Consider the following 20,440-nt stretch of genomic DNA (forward strand, 5'->3'; position numbering starts at 1 on the left):
AACTCCCCCCTTAGAATTGCTTTCGCTGCATCCCATAAGTTTTGGTATATTATGTTTCCATTTTAATCTAAGATATTTTATTTACCTTTTATTTTTTTGTTTGACCCATTGGTTATTTAGGGGCATGTTATTTAATCTCCATATATTTGTGAATTTTCCAGTTTTCTTCTTGTAATTGATACCTCCTCACCTACCATTATGGTCATAAAAGATGCTTAATATAATTTCAGTCTTTTTAAATTTGGTAAGACTTGTTTTTAGTTTAACGTATGGTCTGTCCTGGAGAAAGTTCCATGTGTGCTTGAGAACAATATGTATTTTTCTGCTGTTGAATGGAATGTTCTGTATATATCTATTAAGTTTATCTGGTCTAACATGTAGTTTAAGTTCACATTTTCCTTACTGATTTTCTGTCTGGATGATCTATTCATTGTTGAAAATGGGGTATGTAAGTCCTCTGCTATTACTGTGTTGCCATCTATTTCAACCTTCAGATCTGCTAATATTTGCTTTATATATTTAGGTGCTCTAATACTGGGTGCATAAATACTTACAAATGTTATATAGCCTCTTAGTGAATTGACCCATTATATAACTATCTTTGTTGTCTCTTATTACAGTTTCTGGCATAAAGTCTGTTTTGTCTGATATAAATATTAGCTACCCCTGCTATTTTTTGGTCTCCATTTGCATGGAATATCATTTTCCATCCCTTCACTTTCAGTCTGTATGTGTCCTTAAAGCTGAAGTGGGTCTCTTATAGGCAGCATATAGTTGGGTCTTGACTTTTTAACCATTCAGCAACTCTGTCTCTATTGATTGGAGGATTTAGTTCAAGTTACTTAAAGTAATTATTGATAGGTGATTTGGGGTCCCATACTCAGGTGGGGGCCTTAACACTGGGGCAGTAGGAGTGTGGTCCAAACCTTTCACTCTTCAGGGAGAAGTTGGGAGTTCCCCTCCTAATTGTATGGCACTGTCCCCGGGGTAGTGGTCACGGTAAGCGTGTTTCAGCCTTTCCTACCTGATTTGATGTGGCTATTTCCTCAGTCACCTGATGTATAAGAGTCACTCAGCTAGTTTCTGTATCTCTAAGAGGGAATTGCTCCACAGCTTTACATTTGGTGCATCTGTGGGAGGAAGGAAATTCAGGGGCCTCTTATGTTGCCATCTTGGTCTGGAGTTTCTCTGAAGTATTTTTCAATCCCCCTGTGAACCTTCCTTCCTTATTGTCTCCATCTTCCTGTTCTTCACTCTCTAAAAAATAAAAAATTCAGTTTAAGTTCTGATTAATCCCATTTATCTGCCCATTCAGCAATTCGTTAAGTATCCGATTTCTTAAAATCTGATTGCAGTGTCCAAGTCACATTTGAGACTTCAGTGTCCTTAGGTGATTTCTCTCCAAATGGCTTGTTAAATGGATTCTGGTTTGTCTACTGGTTAGGCAGTCCTCGGCACAGGGAATCATCGTTTCCATCTCTTCATCCTAGTAAACATGATAACCATATGGTTCATGCCTCCATAGGGAAAGATGGGAGGGGAACTCCCAAGGCTAGGATGTTGACCTAATAACCAGTCCAAACCCCTATTCCTCTCATTTTCCTAATACCACCTAATATCCATATTCCAGTTGTGCCGACAAAAGAGGTCGTTATCCCAGCAAGTGTGTGGTGGAGCAGATCTTTGTCCTAGGCCTCAAGAAGCAGCCATCTTCTGTGACCACCCGTTCATCTGGTGAGAAAACAGGTCATTTGTTTGTGTAAACATGGAAGTATCTGCAGCAAAGAAATGATTAGTCCTAAAACTGATGTAGCACGCTTAGCCAAGTGGACCCTGCACTTTCTGATGGAGGTCAAATATACTGGTATCTAGGGGGAGCAAGGCCATCCTGCTTCTCCTCATCAACTGGGCTTTCTGTGAACTGTAAGCTGTTGATATTTTTCTAAGGGAAATTATTTGGGGCTTGAAATAATATTGTAGCTTCTCTGAATGTATTTTTGACTGTAGATGTCTGAAGCCCCAGAGAATCCTACCCATGTTTATGGAGTTATTTAAAGAGCTATATCCTTTCTTATCTACTGAATTTCTTAGATAAATCACTTTGTTCCTTACAATTTCCTTTCAACCAATCTTGCACTCAAAATAATGGAGTGTTTAATGTTTAAAAAATTCATGGACATCCATGGGTAAAAGTGCTATTAAATTGGATTCTCCCAGGTGGGGTATCAGGTTTTATGATCGAGTCAGAAATATTTTAGATTCAAAGGAAAGATTTTTCTCTCCTAGATATTCATCAAATTTTTCCTCTTATTGTCCTGATATTTAGATGGTAAAGATGAGCCTGTGGCTTTTACATATTGTGCCCAAATGTCCACCCTGCGGCTGGAAAAGCTGTCGCTGAACATCGGCGCTGACTGGGAGGTCCACGTCCGATGATGGTGCAGTGTACCCGGGGTGAGCGTGGGAAGCAGCCTGCACCTTTCAGCCTTGCCCTTGGCCTCTTCTGAGATCTGTGCTGCATGCTAATTGACTTCTCTGGCTAAAAAGTATCCATTGATCAGCAGCTTACTAATGAGAATAGACTTCAGGTTTTACATTTTTAGAGGTACTAGTCATACTCTTTGTGTCAAACACCACTTCTTCTCCTAGATGCAACTAGCCCTGCGACATTTATAGAGTTCATTAATCTTCCACTGCTTATTGGACCGTGGTGCTGTGGTAAACGCTGTGGCCCAATGAGTAGCTTCTCCTTGAGCATAGCTGCATGGGTTTGTTTGGTTGTTGTTGTTGTTTTTGTTGTTTTAAGGAAACTATACCCCCAACGGGGGCTTGAACTCACAACCTGAGATCAAGAGTCGCATGCTCTACCAACTGAGCCAACCAGGCGCCCCTGGATGGGTCTGTTTATGTGAGATTTGGGCCAAGCGCACCTTGTGTGGCCCATTTGTGGAAGCTTGCCTCAGGCCACGTGGCAGAGTCAGGCCGGCTACAGCAGCTGAGTTACTCGAGGCCTGTCTCCAAGTGGACAGCAGCCTCTGGTACCCGGCCCCCCCAGTTACCTTTCACCCACTTAGACGTGGGCAAAACAACCCTTTTCTGCTTGTACCGCATACACCGCAGCAACAGAGGGTTACTCACCCCTAAAGACTGACTCGGGAGCAAAAGAGAATTCTTCTCCCTGTCATACTTTTTGGGCTTCAAAGTTCCTAATTAATCTTCTTAAAATCCTAATTTATCTTAATTGTTTTTATTAAATACTGTTTACTAGCCACAGAATATTTGTAACATGAGTAAGCTGTAGCTTATAATTAATAATAAAATGAATATCCATTTCCCTACTCCTGATCTTCAGAAATAGAACACAGGGCTGGGAGGAGGGTGAGGTAAGCGTACTTGCCTTGAGCAAAAAATTTAAGGGGATACAAAAAAAATGCAATCATCAAAATAAATGATATTTTAATGCAGTATTTTTTAAAAATCAAAATTAATGCAAAAAATAATAACAAAATATCAAAATTTTAAATAAAGACAGGATCGGTGTTACTGAGGTTTCCTTTTCCCTCAGGCTCCGATATGGCTTGGCATGGGCTAGAACATTCCAACAGCCCAGTCCCTCAGGAGCCGCCGGGGACCGCCCACGGCCGGCCGCAGCATCTGTGGGGCGACCCCGAGTCCTCGGCGCTCCTACACCAGTGCGCATTTTCACGTGTCCTTCACCCAGCAGCTTGCCGACTGCCACTTCTGTGCCTTGTGGTCCCTGGGCCGCCGTACCCACCCCCTTCCCCCCCAATGCAAACCTTACCATCCCTTCAGGCCCCACCCAAATGCCGCTGTTCCACTAAGCCTTTCTAACTACCCTAAAGACCCCGAGCCCCTATACCCGTGAGCAGTGATGTTGCCCATCTGTGAAATGTTGCTGCACTTACAATGTGTGTTCTACTTCGCATTCTCAGGGGTGGTCCCTTAACGTTTCAGTCTTGTCTGTCTTGTTCCCTGGCTAGAGTGCATGTTCCTTAAGAGCACGTTACATTTGTCTTCTGTCGGCCAGAGCAGCGTTATCCTTGGCTTTCACCAACTATTGGCTACAAGTGGTTAACTGATGAATTTGGTTGATTAAAAAATGAGAATTGGGGCGTTTGGGTGGCTCAGCCGTTGAGCATCTCCCTTTGGCTCAGGTCATGATCCCAGGGTCCTGGGATCGAGCCCCACATCAGGCTCCCTGCTCCGCGGGAAGCCTGCTTCTCCCTCTCCCACTCCCACTCCCCCTGCTTGTGTTCCTGCTCTCGCTGTCTCTCTCTCTGTCAAATAAATAAATAAAATCTTTAAAAAAAAAATGAGAATTGAATGTATTTGTTTCTGATTTACTTTTCTGACAGGACTCTTCCCTCTAGACGAGTAGACATTGTGCATTTCCTCGTGGACACGTTTCATTATATCAGTTGAGATTTGGGCTTTGCACCGTTTGTCAGCTCATACAAACATTTGCAGATTCTTTGCTATTTCTGTAAGTTGTGCAATTCAGGAGAAGGGAGGAAGGTGACATTAGCTGAAGCAGTATTTCCCAGCTTCAGACTTACCTTAGCAACCTACAGTAAGAAACTGAAAATGGGGTGCTTTTACCTAATATAAGTGATGGCTTTTAATAGCATTTAAAGTTGAATAATTAAGACCTATCTTTAGATGAACATCTATTGCATTTATTTTTCCATGTGAAGTATTTTGGGGGGAAGGAATGAATAAGAACTAGTAAATTGTGGGAAACTGCTCTACCTTGACCCAGAATGATACCGAAACGTTCACTTAGAGACACTGAGTGGAGAGAAATATAGTCTGGGTGTTAACTGTTCTCTGCCCTTTACTGCTTCTCCCCCTCCCCCACCCCCTGTTCCTGCAGCTGTGCCCAGAGCGCTGTGTGGGGGTGAGTTGACCTGCAGGTGTTCGATTACCTTGTTGTGGCTAATTCTTGACATGTTACTCAGGAAACTGGATTTCATGTAAGAATTAGAATAATTTCCACAGGGATTGAAACAAAGCTCTCAAATGCATGATGTGTCTCTACTTAAGGCTTAAATGCCAAGGAATGAGTTGACAAATTAGTTTAAAATCAGAAACTGCCCAACAGAAAAACAGGCAAAGGTAATTCGTAAAATAAAGTAAAACAGACAAGCATGAAGGGTGCTCAGCCTCATTAATAATCAAAGAAATGATTTTTTTTTTTTTTTTTTTTGCCTGACTGGCCAAGATGAAAAAGAGTGAAAATGTCCAGTGCTGATGTTGGTGTGGGGACAAGTCATTCTCGTGCATCACAGGTGGAGTTATAAATAAGTATAACCTCTCAGGATGAGTATCTGGCATTAGTGTCGGAACTTTAAATCTGCATACTCTAACCCAGCAATTCCACTTCAGATAAATCAGATAAATTGCTCAGAGCTACTAATTGCAGTGTGATTTACACTGTGGAAAACCAGGAATAAGCTGTGTTCTCTAACAGGGGGCTGGTTAAATACAGCCCTTTCATACAGCAGAATACTATATAATTATTAAAATAACAATATATACATCAACATAGAAGAAACATTTTTGTTAAATGTTTGAGTGATTTCACTTATGTAAAAGTTATAAACTGAAATCGAGGGACATCCTATACTCTTCAAAATGTAAAGGCCATGAAAAACAGGTCTGAGGAAATGTTCTAGATTGAAGAGGGTACAAAAGAGACATGACAACAAATGTGTGTGTGATCCTGGGCTGGAATCTGGGCCTAAAAGGGCATGATTGGGACAGTTGGCAAAATTTGAATGGGATCTTTTGATTACATGGTAATATTCCTAATTTTGAGGGTTATACTATAATTATATAGAAGAATTTCCTTGCTTTTAGGAAATACATACTAAGGTATTAAAGGGTAATGAGTCATCATATCTTTAACATATTCTCAAATGGCTCAGAAAATGTATGTATGTATGAGAAGGAGACAAAACAGAAAAAGGCAAAATGAGTTTAAATGTTACAATTGAAGAAACTGGGTGAAGGATATATAGGAACTCTTTATGCTGTATTTTCCACTTTCCTATGTTTTAAACTATTAAAAAAAAAAAGTTGAGCCATATCTCTATAATATCTAACAGCTTTAAACTGTTTGCTTTCTAGTATTGTAAAAGCTTATAAGCTGTGGCATATAAAATAGGATGAAACCAAGTTAATAAAAGAACATACCTCGATTCTAATGCTGCAGACCACTTCAGAATGTTCCTCAGATCAGCTCTTCTTCACCTGAGAAGCGCTGGACCACGTCAAGTCCTCTACTTCAGGGACACAAATCCTATCCTCTTGTTGGCTAGGACACAAAGGGGAGTTAGTCAGATCTGAGGGCTGAAAGCCATCAGCAGAAGGGAGGAGAGGGAAGGAACAAAAGCTGGGAAGCAATGTGCTTTGTCTTGCAGAACCAGCAGCCAGCCAAGGAGACTCCCCAGCCAGGTGGTTCACCAGATGGCCTCTTATGTGAGCCAGTTTTGGCTGGTTTGGAGCTGAGGACCTGCCAAAGAAGCCCCCCTGAGTTGTCCTAAAGTTAACTTTAGCTCATTATAATACTAAGATCTCCTCCCACGGGCTGAGTTTTCTGCCATTTTTGAACATACAATGTATGCACTAGCATGTTGACATGCTAGGCATGCTCAGTTGAACCAAAGTGCCTAAGCATAGAATATCTCTAAGTTTCTTAATGTATATACAAGTTCCCTGCTCCTGCCCCCCAATACAGAGTTAAAGCTTCTTGTACTAACCCCACAGGAAGACAGTACTTTGAGAGCTATCTTCCCGTCCTTACTTGTAACAAGTAATAAAAAGGTCTTTGTTTTCAACTTACTTGGGTTGTGTTCAATTTAATGCACACCAAACGGCAAAGCCCTTGAGTTCAGTCGTACTCTGAGCACCAGGCCAGCAGCCCCTGGCCCTACACACCCACACTGTGGCAGCACTTTGTTGTTCCTTCACCACAGAGGTCTTACCTGACGGCAGCAGCTGACCAGAGAGCCTTCAGGAGGGCTCACACTAAGAAACAGAATACACGTGGGGTGCCTGGGTGGTTCAGTCGGTTAAGCGTCTGCCTTCGGCTCAGGTCCTGATCCCAGGGTCCTGGGATCGAGCCCCGCATCGGGCTCCCTGCTCCGTGGGAGGCCCGCTTCTCCCTCTCCCACTCCCCCTGCTTTTGTTCCCTCTCTCACTGTCTCTCTGTCAAATAAATAAAATCTTAAAAAAAAAAAAATAGAATACATGTTTACATGTTGATGGGGGCATTTATTTTAGGGCAGATGACCTGTATAGGGACCAGAGAAAGTCCTTCATGCGTTTGGAAGGTCGGCTTGGTCACCATCCTTCTCTTCCCAGATCTGAGTTATCCAGAAGATCCTGGCTGTGGTAAATCTGAGGTGGTCGGTTCCTCATAGAAGTGATCCCAAGATTTGGCTCCAGTTTGACTAGGTACCAAGACATTGTCCGTCCAAGGAGGCTGACTGTACTTGAGACTGACCTATAGGACTAACTATGTTCTGGGCACAGCTCACTTCAGAATAGGTGAACTCCCATGTGTCAACACGACCAGGGCCAATCCCAGATCAGGCCATTCTCCTAAAGGCTCCCTAGAGGAGAAAGCACAGTCTGTCACCAAGAGTTTGTCTTAAAGTTGCGCTGGGCCCTATATCCTGGTTAACTAAAACCAGTGAATCTGGGGGTGCCTGGGTGACTCAGTCTGTTAAATGTCTGCCTTCGGCTCAGGTCCTGATCTCCAGGTGCTGGGATCAGCCTGCATCAGACTCCCTGCTCAGCAGGGAGTCTGCTTCTCTCTCTCTGCCTCTCCTTTGCTCCTGCATGTGTGTTCTCACTCTCTCTCTCTCTCAAATGAATAAATAAAAACCTTAAAGAAAAAAACATGAATCCAATCACCACAGCCATAGAGAAAATCGCAATTCTGGAGTTTGGTCTGTGGGCAGGGTTCTTTCTCTTTTTCACACCTCTTTCAGTATCGGGGTATCATAATCATAGGCAGCAGAAACACAGTCAAAACACATAAATATCTGGAGCTTAATGGTTTTTCATCCATAATTGACCATCCTACCCAAGAGCCTTCTGGGAAATGGAATTCCTATGACAACATCAACCTTTCCACTCTGCTTTTAAGATTTCCACCTACCAAACCTCCTGAATGCCTTGCGTAAATCCCAGGGGCAGCACCCTAGACTAAAATAACTTCTAGGCCCAGGACACAGAAAGCCACTAGCAACTCCACTGGAAACAGATTACCATATTAACCACAGACAATGGAAGCCATATAAAGAGCATTCTAGGAGAAAGAAAGGATGGCATCTGATATCAGATCTGCCTGTCTTATGACCAGCCTCGCAAAAGACTGCAGTGCCCCAGAAAGGCCGGCCAGAATTCGACAGCTGCTTCTTGACAGTTGTTTCTAGCAGGGCTGTGGTATTAAATTCCTCTCCAGTCAGAGCTAAGGGAAGGGGAGCCCTCACTATTTATATGCAAGGATCCAGCGATCTTACACCTAGCCCACATTACTGGAGTCCTAGTTACGCATTCAAGTCCCTCCCTGGAAATCCGAAAACCTGGGGTCTAGTTTGGTTCTGCAGCTGAGTGATCTTGGCTATGTCATTTAATCTTTCCAGGTCTTGGTTTCCTCATTTGTTGAAGAAAAGAGGTAATTTCTAAAATTCTGTGAGCTTTCCACGACTTCACTATAAAATTACAGCAGATATCTCAAGTTTCCTCATGTAAAATAGGGTTAATCAAACCCGCAAGGTGGTCATACAGATTTAAAATATTCTATGTGGGGGGACCTGGGTAGCTCAGTCGGTTAAGTGTCCGACTCTTGATCTCAGCTTAGGTCTTGATCTCAGGACCATGAGTTCAACCCCCATGTTGGGCTCCACACTGGACGTGGCGCCTACTTAAGAAAAAAACATGTATCCTATTGAGTAAGGGATAGGTGGGGCTAGGTAGGGAGAGATAGGTAGGGGGCTACATGACTAGGCTCACACAGGGGGCTACGTGTTCAGGTTCATAGAAATCCTCGATGTGGAAAATGCTAAGGCGTACAAAGCCAGAGATAAGGGAATATAATGAGACTAACAAGAGTACCTCGTTTGTCTTAAATGTCAGAGACAAGATATCTCTGTAACAGCTACAGCTGGACCACTGAAAATTACCAAACGTCAAAGAAAAAGTAAACACCGTTGTCTTAGTGGTAGAGACATCAAGATTTAAGTTCCCTAGTCAGTTCTCAATAAAAGACTACCAGGAAAGCTCACAGTGGCAACCCATTCAGGACCCCTCTCACTCTAGAAAGCTTTTTTCTTTCCTTTCTGTTCCCCCCTTCACTAAATAAACTCACTTCACTTCACTTCACCCTTTTGTGTCCGCGAGATTCATTCTTCGACTCCGTGAGACAAGAACCCTGCAATCCTGTAACACTATGTGTATGGAAAGGAAAAAATAGTAACTTTACTTTGCAGAAACCTGGTAGATTCCACCTTAGCCAGATGATCAAGATTGCTGTCACCTGTGATAAAACACAGGTATATCATGTACCCCCAAATGAGAAGGGCATATGACCACTGTGATATTCTTTCCCCAAATCCATAACCTGTCTAATCAAATGAAAAACATCAAACTCAAGTTGAGGAATATTGTATAGCATGCCTGCCAAGTACTCTTCACCAGTCCCAAGTCATGAGACAAAGACTGTGGAACCATCAGAGATGGGAAGATCCTGGGGAGACATAACAGTTAAATGCAGTGCAGGAGCCCGAATCGGAGCCTGTAACAGAAGAGGAAAAAACAAAACCATTAGTGGAAACACTAAAGAAATCAAAATAATGTCTTTTGTAGATTAGTTAATAGTATTTTACCAGCATTAATTTCTTAGTTTGAATCACTGTACCATGGTTATGTAAGGTGTAAACATTAGGGGAAGCTGGGTGAAAGGCATACGGAAACTCTTACCATCTTGCAACTCTTTTGTAAATCTAAAATTACTTTAAAATTAAAAGTTTTGAAAGCTATGTGCAGTGGCTAACTCACAGCAGGCACTTAATGAATGATGGGTGTTATAAGCAAATGCATTGCTTCCAATAGAGTTAAATCAAAGAAATATTTATTGTTGGAAGAGACAGTGATACAAAGCCATTAGTTGGCTGTGTTGGTGCCGGAGGAACCATTCCAATCACAGATATTGCATGATGTTGGCTGAAATATGTTATAAAAACTAGTTCTTTATCCTTGAAGAGACTTCTGGGAATTGAAATGTGCAGCTCTTCACATGCTCATTCCCTGCCCTTTGTCCTTGGGCCCAGATTGGATTTCTCCCAGAAAGCAGGAGTTTCTACAGCTACTAACAAGCTGAATAAACCTTGTTTTTTAGACCTGCTAATCTGAGAGGGGGTTTTATCCACAACAGTCGTTAAAGCAAAATGAATAGCACCTTGCACTCCATGTGTTTGATATTCCCATCCTACTACGACAATAGGCTCATTTTATCACATGCTCATGTTAGTTACAAGTTACTTGGTGAGACAGCCAAGGAAAGCAAGGTCAGAGGGTGTGTGGCCCAGAGACAGCTCCTCCCCCCGGGACAAATAAGCCAAGATGCTTTGATTGCATTAGCAAAGCAATAAGAAGGGTAAGAAATTTCTCCTCACATAGGGAGATTTCATTCAACAGATAGACAATACATATTTATTAAAAGCTTTCAATGTGCTTAACCCTGACAGTGGAATGGGGACCCAGGGCCCAGCTTCACAGAGCTTACTGTCTTGTAGGGCAAACAGAAAGCTCAATGAGCAGAAACAATAAAATGTGGGTGGGTGCCGTGAAATTTCAAGATGGTATGGAACAGTGGGCTGGGACTCAAACGTTTGAGGGTGGAGAAAGGAAACTTCTCCCACTCTGCTTTCCATGTCATTGTTGAGTTTGAGAGTGGAAGTCAGTCTTTTTAGAGGCTCTTCTAGTGTAGGCAGATAGGCATGCTCTGATTAGAGACACTGTGACCATGTGATCCTGAGCAGATTACACATATCCCAGTGTTGTACACATGGGAAATATTCAGTAAATGCTCAGAGACTGAATGCTGATCTGCACCAATGAGTGACTCTAATGCAACCTGATCTAACCCCAAAATAATGTTAAATTTAGGTCACCTCTAACAACAACATTTATTGAGTGCTTAAGACAATCCTGGCATTATTTTAAGTAGTTTACATAAATTGTTTAATTTTTATGATAACTCAATAACAAAATGACTATCCACATACCCACTCTATAGGTGAGAAAACTGAGACATAGGAAAAAAGGAAGAAATAACTCACCTCAAGTTATATAGGCACAGCCAGCAAGCAACGAGCCCAGACTTTGAACCCAGGCGGTCAGCCTTCAGGCTGCCCTCCCCTATCCTGCCTCTCTAAGAGTAGTAGTAAAGGTCCTTGGGCATTTCCTTAGGGGACCGGAGGACAGGCTGAGGGTCCCTACAAGCAGCAGCTCCAGACACAGGGCTCCTCAAAGCTGCAGCCCCAGCGACCATGAGCCTGGTAGTCCTCCCTGTTTTCAGCTGTCACTTTCCACCTTCTCTCATAGCCTCTAGCCTTGGGCTGGTGAGACTGGTCACGTGGGAGCCGGCAGGGCCACAGTCTAGGACAAGCCCCCACTGAGCCACACGTGGAATGTAGCCATCTCCTGACGGCCCGGGTAGTAGCCACCATGGGTACAACACAAGGCGGACGACACCAGGCGCACAGTTCCCTTCCCCAGAGCCACTTGTGTTCTTATCTGAGAGCCCTGAAACCCACTCTTTTGGAATGACATCCCCCCGGGACTCAAGAGGCAACGCGATTCAGTGACCAATTCCACCTTCTGACTCAGATGCCTAATGTGACGTGCCTGCATAGTCTACTCAGGGGCCCTCTTTGTAGTGCATTTGGTCCAGTATTTATTTGGGGGGTGAGGAGAGACGAGGTATCTAGGTCAAGTGGGCAAGAAAGAGACAGGCGTTTTTCTCAACTGGGGACTCTGCAGAGTGGCATTTTCCACCCAGACAGCTCCACGGGATGCTGACACCATAACATTCTAGAAGAGATGCCAAACCCAACTGAATAATGTTCTGATAACCTAGGGTTTTAGAACGTAAAGATTATGTTCTCAACGATGTCTAGAATATCCTCCTAGAATTCAGGATCTCACATTCACTCTGGCTACCTTTTTTCTCAATATTGTTCTGCATTCACGTGGTGGCCGATGGGGGGACGATCTGCCTACGTGCCGACTCAATAACGCATCAGCAGTTCTTGGCTAACTTTCAGCGTCCAATCTCCTCAAATATTCCCCTTTCGTCTCCTGATAACACCAGCACTCAACGACAACGCGGGAACGTCCCTAGCCGGGTCCTTCTCGCTCCACCATGCCGTCTGGCTGCACGCTAGCCTCCCGGGCTCTCATACTCATAATCTTCCTTCATGTCTATTTTTAGTTTTCCTGGCTCAAGCTTCTCCAGGCCAGTGAAACACAAGCCTCCCTCTCCCCTCCGCCTCTCCCTCTGGCATGCGAGCTGCCGGCAGGAGCCCCCAGGTAAACACCGCCGCCGAAACCCTCTAGTGCTTCTGCCTCAGGAAAACCTCCGACTTAGGGATCACGGCTCGGCTTTTAGGATGGACAGAAGCTGGATGACCTTCTGATGGGCTTTAGCTCCGGGTGTGGATGTGGACGTTTTTCTCTCAGATGACAGAATCACTCCAACTTCCCCTTGGCCATTGCTTCCTTCCCTTGCAGGTAGCTGGATCTTGTTTTCCTTAAAAAACCTTTTCCTTTCAAATTTGCCTGCCATGCCAACTGTCATTAGCGCATCTGTGGCCCCACGGACGGGGGCGGAGCCCAGGTCCCCCGGGCCGATTCCCCAGCTGGGCCAAGGCAAGACCACCGAGGCCGGGGGCGCAAACCCAAGTGGCATCTATTCGGCCATCATCAGCCGCAATTTCCCCATTATTGGAGTGAAAGAGAAGACATTTGAGCAGCTTCGTAAGAAATGTCTAGAAAAGAAGGTTCTTTATCTGGATCCCGAGTTCCCACCAGATGAGACCTCTCTCTTTTACAGCCAGAAGTTCCCCATCCAGTTCATCTGGAAGAGACCTCCGGTGAGTAGCTCGCAGGCTTGGGGTTTTTTTTCCCTCCGAGAAGTCCTCCCCATCAGCACCTCCCCGCAGCTCCACAGTGCACATGGGCAGGAGGGGGAAGGATCCTGGCAGCCCCGTGGGCTCTGTCCTCAGCGGAGGCCAGGCCCATTCTCACTCTCTTGCTCTCTTTTTCTGAAAAACATCTTGCTTTGTATAAAAGTAATGGGAACTCAGTTTAATTCATCCTATAAAAGTAAGCATCCCTTTCCCAGAACAAGTCTTTGTGAGAGTCCTTCCATTTCTCGGGCTAAAATCATGATGTTGTTCCTTAGTTTGTCAGTAGCCATGACTTTCTGCAACACAGAAGCCCTGGAAAGAGGAGAGTAGCCAGCAAAGACCACTTTTTCTAGCATTAAATGTTAGGATGAGAAGAAATCCTAGCAATCATTTTTGTCCACATACCTCACCCCACAAACGAGAAGGGCACACAGAAGAAGTACATCCAGAGAGGGCATGACAGCCCGGATTAAAACCCCTTCTCTTTAGGTAACTCTTCCAGCCTCCAGGTTTCATTTATAGTGATCTATCAGACCGAAAATCCTATCCCCCTACTCCCCTCTCTGATCAGACCTCCCATATGACTCTTATTCTTAATTCAAGGAATTTATTGGGCATCTGCTAGAGCCAGAAAGTGGGCAATTGACTGAGGAGACAACAGTGAACAAGAAAGACAAAAATTGGGGCACCTGGGTGGCTCAGTCGGTTAAGCATCCAGATCTTGATTTCGGCTCAGGTCATGATCTCAGGGTCCTGGGATGGAGCCCCACATTGTCGTGGTCGGGGAGCTCTGCGCTCAGCAGGGAGTCTGCTTAAGATTCTCACTCTCCCTCTGCCCTTCCCCCTGCTCACTCTCCGCCCCAAATAAATAAATAAATCTTTTAAAAAAGAAAGAAAAAGAAAAATTCCTGCTGTCCTGGAGTCTAGAATACACACACACACACACACACACACACACACTGAGGAGATCATTGAAACTGAGGCTCAGTGCTATTCATTAGCTTAATCAAGTTACTCTGGGACCTAGTGCCATTGATGAGCCATGTTTTTCTTTCTAACCTGAGATGCAATGTCCAAGGCTCCTTTTCTCTCCTGATAGTTCTGTGGTAAGTCCTGTGACTGCCCTGAGGACCCTCAGTTTAGAAGAAAGGACTGGCAAGAACTTCATTCCGCAGCCCAGTCCCTGCCCTGCTGCTAGAGGAATGGGACATGTCACATCCCTGTTGAAGTATCTTCGATGACACTGTTCTCCCCTCCCCACATGCCTTCAGGATAAGTCCAAACTCCTTAGCTGAGCTACAGGCCCTCCCACGCAGGCCCCTGCCTACCTGTCCATCTCATCTTCACCCTCTCCCGTTGGACCCCGACACATTCAGCTGCTCTGTTGCTCCAGATCCTGTATCTCAAGGCCTTTGCTCATGCTCTCTGTTTGGAATGACCTTGTTTTTATCTGATCTGCTCCCCCTCACCCTCTCCCCACTGCTCAGGTATCACTTCCTTCAAGCTTTCACATGTCTGTTCCCCATCTGCTGAGAACTGGAACCATTCCTGGTCATCTCTGGACCCCCTTAGCCAGGGAAGGACCAGGCCCACAGTGGGTACTCAGCTGCTGGTGGTGAATGAAAACCCACAGCTGAGGGCATTGAGCATTAAGAGCTAAGGGCAGCCCAGCACTCCAAGGTGGTGGGGGTGTTCCTAAAAGCCTTTTTATTTATTTATTTATTTTAAGTAGGCTCCATGCCCAGCGTGGAAACCAACTCAGGGCTTGAACTCACTACCTGAGCTTGAGATCAAGGGTTAGACAGTTAAACAACTGAGCCACCCAGGCGCCCCCTAAAAGTCTTTTCTAATACTACTGCAGAGAAAAAAAAATTCACACATGCTGTTTTTAGTGAAATCATTGGTGGATTTTAGTCTTAAAAGCTAGACTTGCATATTACTAAGAACAACGTAAGGGTCTGTTATGCTCTAGGCTCTACGTCAGTCCTAAAATGTATACTGTCATTGTCAGTGTGACATTGGGGGGCACCAGAAGACCTGTCTGTTTCAAACTGTGCCCCCCCACCAACCTCCCCTCACGTACAGGTGAAGTGATTAAGGTCCAGAAAGGGCAATCACAAGTTGATTGACATTGAAACAGTGAAATGATTCCAGAAATTTCTGAAGTGTAAAGCACTTCTTGGAGACCTAAGTTTCCCATGCATTCCATAGACGTCGTAACCTTTACCAGGTTCGAGCAGTCTGAAGTGGAGACTGTGTCCTAGGAGAGGCCCTTCCTGCTTTTACTATGTGAGGCACAGAATCACTGAAAGCCAATCTGAGTATTCTCAATCAAGTAGTACTTATTTCAATTGGATGGTGGTGGTGGTGGTGGTGGTGATGATGATAAGGGGAGAATTATTCAAGCCACCTATAATTCTAGTTAAGATGATGCTGTACTTTCAGCCTTTCCCTCCTCAAAGAAGGGACAGCCAGGCCCTCTGTCCAGGCACACCCATAATCTCTTCCCACTCACTCACCAGTGCTACCTCACTCTTTTCCTCCTCTACTAGGGAGCTTCATGCATTGAGTCTCTAGGCCAAACTGATTCCTTTTGCCCTTCCTTCTATGATCTATTTCTAGAATCAGAAAGCAAACAAACCATACAACACTTCCCAATTGTTGAGCCAAATTTTCTGATGACAAACCCCTAGACAGAAGAGAAACAGGGCCTCTGAGAAACTGATTACTCTTGCCCAATTTCATCAGGGAAATGCAAATCAAAAGCAATGAAATAATCACTTTGTTAGAATGGCTAGAATCCAAAGGACATAGAAGTAACAAATGTTGGCGAGGATGTGGAGAAAAAGGAACCTTTGTGCACTGTTGGTGGGAATGTAAATTGGTACAGCCACTGTGGAAAACAGGTTCCTCAAAAAATTAAAGATAGAAATACATTATGATCCAATAATTCCACCTTTTCTTTGGGTATTTACCCAAAGAAAACAAAAACACTAATTCAAAAAAATATATGCACCCCTATGTTTACTGCAGTATTATTTACAATAGCCAAGATATGGAAGCAACATAAGTGCCCACAAACACACACACACACACACACACACTGGAATATTACTCAGCCATAAAAGAATGAAATATTGCCATTTACAACATAGTAGTTGGACCTAGAGAGTATAATACTAAGTGAAATAAGTCAGACAGAGAAAGACAAATACTAAATGATTTCCCTCAAATGTGGAATCTAAGAAACAAAACAAATGAACAAATAAAGAAAGAGACACACAAACAAAAAGACTCTTAAATACATTAAACAAACTGGTGGTTACCAGGAGGGAAGTGGGTCGGGGAATGGGTGAAATAGATAAAAGGGATTAAGAGGTAAAAACTTCCAGTTATAAAATAAATAAGTCGTGGAACTGAAAAGTACAACATAGGGAATATAGTCAATAAGACTGTAATAATGTTGTTTGGTGACAGATGGTGACTACACTTAATGAGGTGAGCACTGATTAACGTAATGTATAGAATTGTTGAATCACCTGAATGTTGTACACCTGAAACTAATATAACACTGTATGTTAATTATGCTTCAATAAAAAAGTAATAAATAGGGGCATCTGGCTGGCTCCGTCGGAAGAGCGTGGGACTCGATCTCGGGGTCATGAGGCCCACGTTGGGTGTAGAGATTACTTAAATAAACAAAAATTTTAAAATAGTGATAATAATCATTACATTTTTCAGGTCAGGTCTTGTTACCACTACAAAATTCTCTGATTTTTTTACAGATACTTAGCCAAATGTGCTTAACAAAATGTGAATCCTTAGCATGGCAGACTCCAGCTTTTCTCTTCATGAGGAGAATTCATAAGGAAAAATTAGGAAGATTCTTATAACTACAAAAAGAATAATTTCTCTCTGGGGGTGGACATGATTGTTGTTTATAGTGGGGGAAAAAAAATGCTAGTTTATTTACAAGAGGGAAGGAGCCAGAACAGAAACCCAAGTGGGGTGGGGGGTAAGCAACGGGGCAGGAGGCCACATACCCCAGTGTCATCCCTCCGCTTGACCTGACACCCAAAGACATCTTTTTTAAGATTTTATTTATTTATTTGAAAGAGAATGAGTGAGAAAGCACAAACGGGGGGAAGGGCAGAAGGAGAGGGAGAAGCAGGCTTCCCTCTGAGCAGGGAGCCCGATGCGAGGCTCCATCCCAGGACCCTGGGATCTTGACCTGAGCCGAAGACAGATGCTTAACAACTGAGTCACCCAGGAGCCCCAACACCCAAAGACATCTTTACTCACGAACTTGTGAAATGCCTGGGGTGAGTAAAAAGTAACTTGTTGGTAAAGGGAGGAAGTGCCTTCAGTTACACAGACAGGATGAGCCAGCACACCCAGAGGCCAGAGTGTGGAAAGCACAGTAGTGGGGAAAGAGAGAGCCATACGGAAGCAACTGCCTGGAACCCCCTGAATGCTGGTGGGGGGAGGCCTCTCCTCTCCGACGCTATGAGGTGGGAGTTCCGGATCTCTGAGGGACTGTGAAGCCCCAACTAACGCCTGGAGAGTGCCCTGCTTAAGAGAAGCTGACACATGGTGCAGCCACTGTGGAAAACAGTATGGAGCTTACTCAAAAAGTTAAAAATAGAACTGCCCTACGATCCAACAATCGCGCTACTGAATATTTACCCAGAGAATACAAAAACACTAATTCAAAGGGATACATGCACCCCTATGTTTATAACAGCATTATTTACAATAGCCAAGAAATGGAAGCAGCCCAAGTTTCCATCCATAGATGAATGGATAAAGAAGAGGTGGGATGTATATATATATAGGACTATTATTCAGCCATAAAAAAAAAAAAGAAATCTTGCCATTTGCAACGACATGGATGGAGCCAGAGTATAATGCTAAGCGAAATAAGTCCGAGAAAGACAAATACCATACGTTTTCACTCGTATGTGGAATTTAAGAAACAAATCAGCAAATGGGGGGAAAGAGAAAGAGACAAATTAAAAAACAGATTCTTAATTATCGAAAACAAACTGGTGGTTACCAGAGGGGAGGTGAGTGGGGGGATGGGTGAAATAGGTGATTTAGATTAGGAAGGGCACTTGTGAGGTGAGCAGCAGGTGATGTATGGAATTGTTGAATCATTATATTGTACACCTGAAACTAATATTACACTGTATGTTAACTGGAATTAAGATAAAAAATTTAAAAGCCAAAACAAAAAAAGAGAAGCTGACACTTGCTTTACCATTTTCATCCCAACTTCAAATCTAAATAATCACCATCACAACTTTTAGAAGTTTATTATATTCCCCAGAATACCAGGAAGATAGTATTAAAACTGCTCTCAAAAATTCCTTATAGGGCACCTGGGTGGCTCAGTCGTTAAGCGTCTGCCTTCGGCTCAGGTCATGATCCCAGGTTACTTGAGAGAGAGAGAGAGAGAGAGAGAGAGCACAAGCAGGGGAAGCGGCAGGCAGAGGGAGAGGGAGAAGCAGGCTCCCGATAAGCAGGGAGCCCGACGTGGGGCTCGATTGAGAACCCTGGGATCATGACCTGAGCCGAAGGCAGACGCTTAACCCCAGGCGTCCCAACCCCTTTAATCTTAAATAGCATCCTGTTTTCTGGCCACACCAAAATGTCCCAGGCTTGTCTTGTACATTTCTTCCCCCAGACCTGGAATGAATCATTTTTGCAAGTAGCCTGGTTCCTTTCAGTCTGAAACAAAGCTAATGGAAAGGGGTGAAATGTGGAGTATAGAGGACCACTGCCTCCCGAGCACCCAGTGCTTGGCCACTGCATTGGTACCCCGAAGTTGGAAGCTTCCTGACAACCCGGGGTGACAACAGAGGTCTCTTGCTCTCACGGTCCCTTCCACGTGCCCCAGCCCCTGCATAAATAACACTCTTCCCTGGGTGTCTTCCCAGCCAGGGGGTCACTTGGCTCGCCGTTACTCAACTCTAAAAAGAAGAAACTCCAGGTTGGCATAAAATAAAAGCTACTCCCTGCCAGTGTGGAATGAGAGGAAAGAGAATTATAGGAAAACCCAGGCTGTGTGCAGTGAGCCCTCTGTTTCCAGGTTAGGAGCCCAGTCGCTGGCTACGTAGCTTCTTCTCCCAGGGATATTACTTATCTTTCCTGAACCCAGCTCAGGAGGAAGGCTGCTTGCAACCTGATTGAGAGTGTCCTCTTCTGTCAGACAGTTTAGAGAGAAGTGGGATCACTGGGCTGGCTACAAAGAGGAAGACCTGAGGGCATCCTGCAAAGTGGTTAAGAAAACTAAATTTAGAACCAAACAGACCTGGTCTGAACCCTGGCTGGCTCAGCCACTAACAAGTCAAATTAGGGGTGCATGGGTGGCATAGTCGGTTGGGCGACTGACTCTTGGTTTGGCTCAGGTGTGATCTCGGGGTCATGGGATTGAGTCCCACAAGGGGCTCCAGGCTCAGTGTGGAGTCTGCTTAAAAGACTATTTCTCCCTCTCCCTCTGCCCCTCCCCACCTCAAATAAATAAATCTTTTTTTTTTAAGTTTAAATTAATAAATACCCTTAAGATGCCTGGGTGTTAAGCGTCTGACTCAATCTCAGCTCAGGTCTTAATCTCAGGGTTGTGAGTTAAAGCCCCATGTTGGGCTCCACGCTGGGTGTGGAGCCTACTTTAAAAAAAAAAAAAAAAAGTAGGGACACCTGGGTGGCTCAGTCAGTTAAGTGTCTGCCTTTGGCTCAGGTCATGATCCCAGAGTCCTGGGATCGAGCCCAGCTTCTGGCTCCTTGCTCTGCAGGAAGCCTGCTTCTCCCTCTGCCTGCCACCCCCCCTGCTTGCCACTCCCCCTGCTTGTGCTCTCTCTCTCTCTGACAAATAAATAAATAAAATCTTTTTTTTTTTTTTTAAAGCCCTTTAGAGAGTGAAAAGGCAACCATGAAGTGGGAGAAGATATTTATAGCACATCTAACCCTTAAGCAATCTGTATCCAAAGATGCCTAAAATTCAACTTGAAAAAGACAAACTCAATGGAAAAATTAGCAAAAGACAGGTATTTCACGGACAGCAAGTAACAAAGATCCAGAAATACATGAATGTATGAAAGATGTTCTGCCCATAACGGGCATAGTGATACTGTCATTGAGTAGCTGTTCTGAGCTAGCACCCTTGAAGTCCTAGTAGGTGTTCAAGGTAAGGTAGTAATTCCTAGGAGCCACGACAG

At 44.1% G+C, this 20,440-nt stretch overlaps 2 protein-coding genes and 1 long non-coding RNA gene across 6 annotated transcripts in view; 2 read left to right on the forward strand and 1 right to left on the reverse strand.

Moving 5' to 3' along the window:
* Positions 1 to 4,201, forward strand: part of GANC (glucosidase alpha, neutral C) — a 71,363-nt gene extending 67,162 nt beyond the window's left edge. For 2 of the 4 annotated variants that reach the window (XM_034994535.1, XM_034994538.1), the window contains 2 exons: positions 1,631 to 1,734; positions 2,327 to 4,201. In XM_034994535.1, coding sequence (XP_034850426.1) covers positions 1,631 to 1,734; positions 2,327 to 2,436 — 214 coding nt within the window. In that variant the 3' untranslated portion in view covers positions 2,437 to 4,201. The remainder of the gene's footprint in view (positions 1 to 1,630; positions 1,735 to 2,326) is intronic. The other 2 variants (XM_034994536.1, XM_034994537.1) reach the window with 2 other exon arrangements.
* Positions 4,202 to 9,190: 4,989 nt separating this feature from the next.
* Positions 9,191 to 14,937, reverse strand: LOC118003462. Its single transcript, XR_004677350.1, has 2 exons — positions 14,552 to 14,937; positions 9,191 to 9,826 (listed from the first exon to the last, which is right to left on the reverse strand). It is a non-coding gene; the product is annotated as an uncharacterized LOC118003462 (long non-coding RNA).
* The window catches only part of CAPN3 (calpain 3), a 49,164-nt gene continuing 41,339 nt past the window's right edge, over positions 12,616 to 20,440 (forward strand). Inside the window, exon 1 of the mRNA XM_034994541.1 lies at positions 12,616 to 13,187. Coding sequence (XP_034850432.1) covers positions 12,879 to 13,187 — 309 coding nt within the window. The 5' untranslated portion in view covers positions 12,616 to 12,878. The remainder of the gene's footprint in view (positions 13,188 to 20,440) is intronic.

Source organism: Mirounga leonina, unplaced genomic scaffold, assembly GCF_011800145.1.
Source record: "Mirounga leonina isolate KUSES-001 unplaced genomic scaffold, KU_Mleo_1.0 Mir_91, whole genome shotgun sequence".
Lineage (NCBI taxonomy): Eukaryota > Metazoa > Chordata > Mammalia > Carnivora > Phocidae > Mirounga > Mirounga leonina.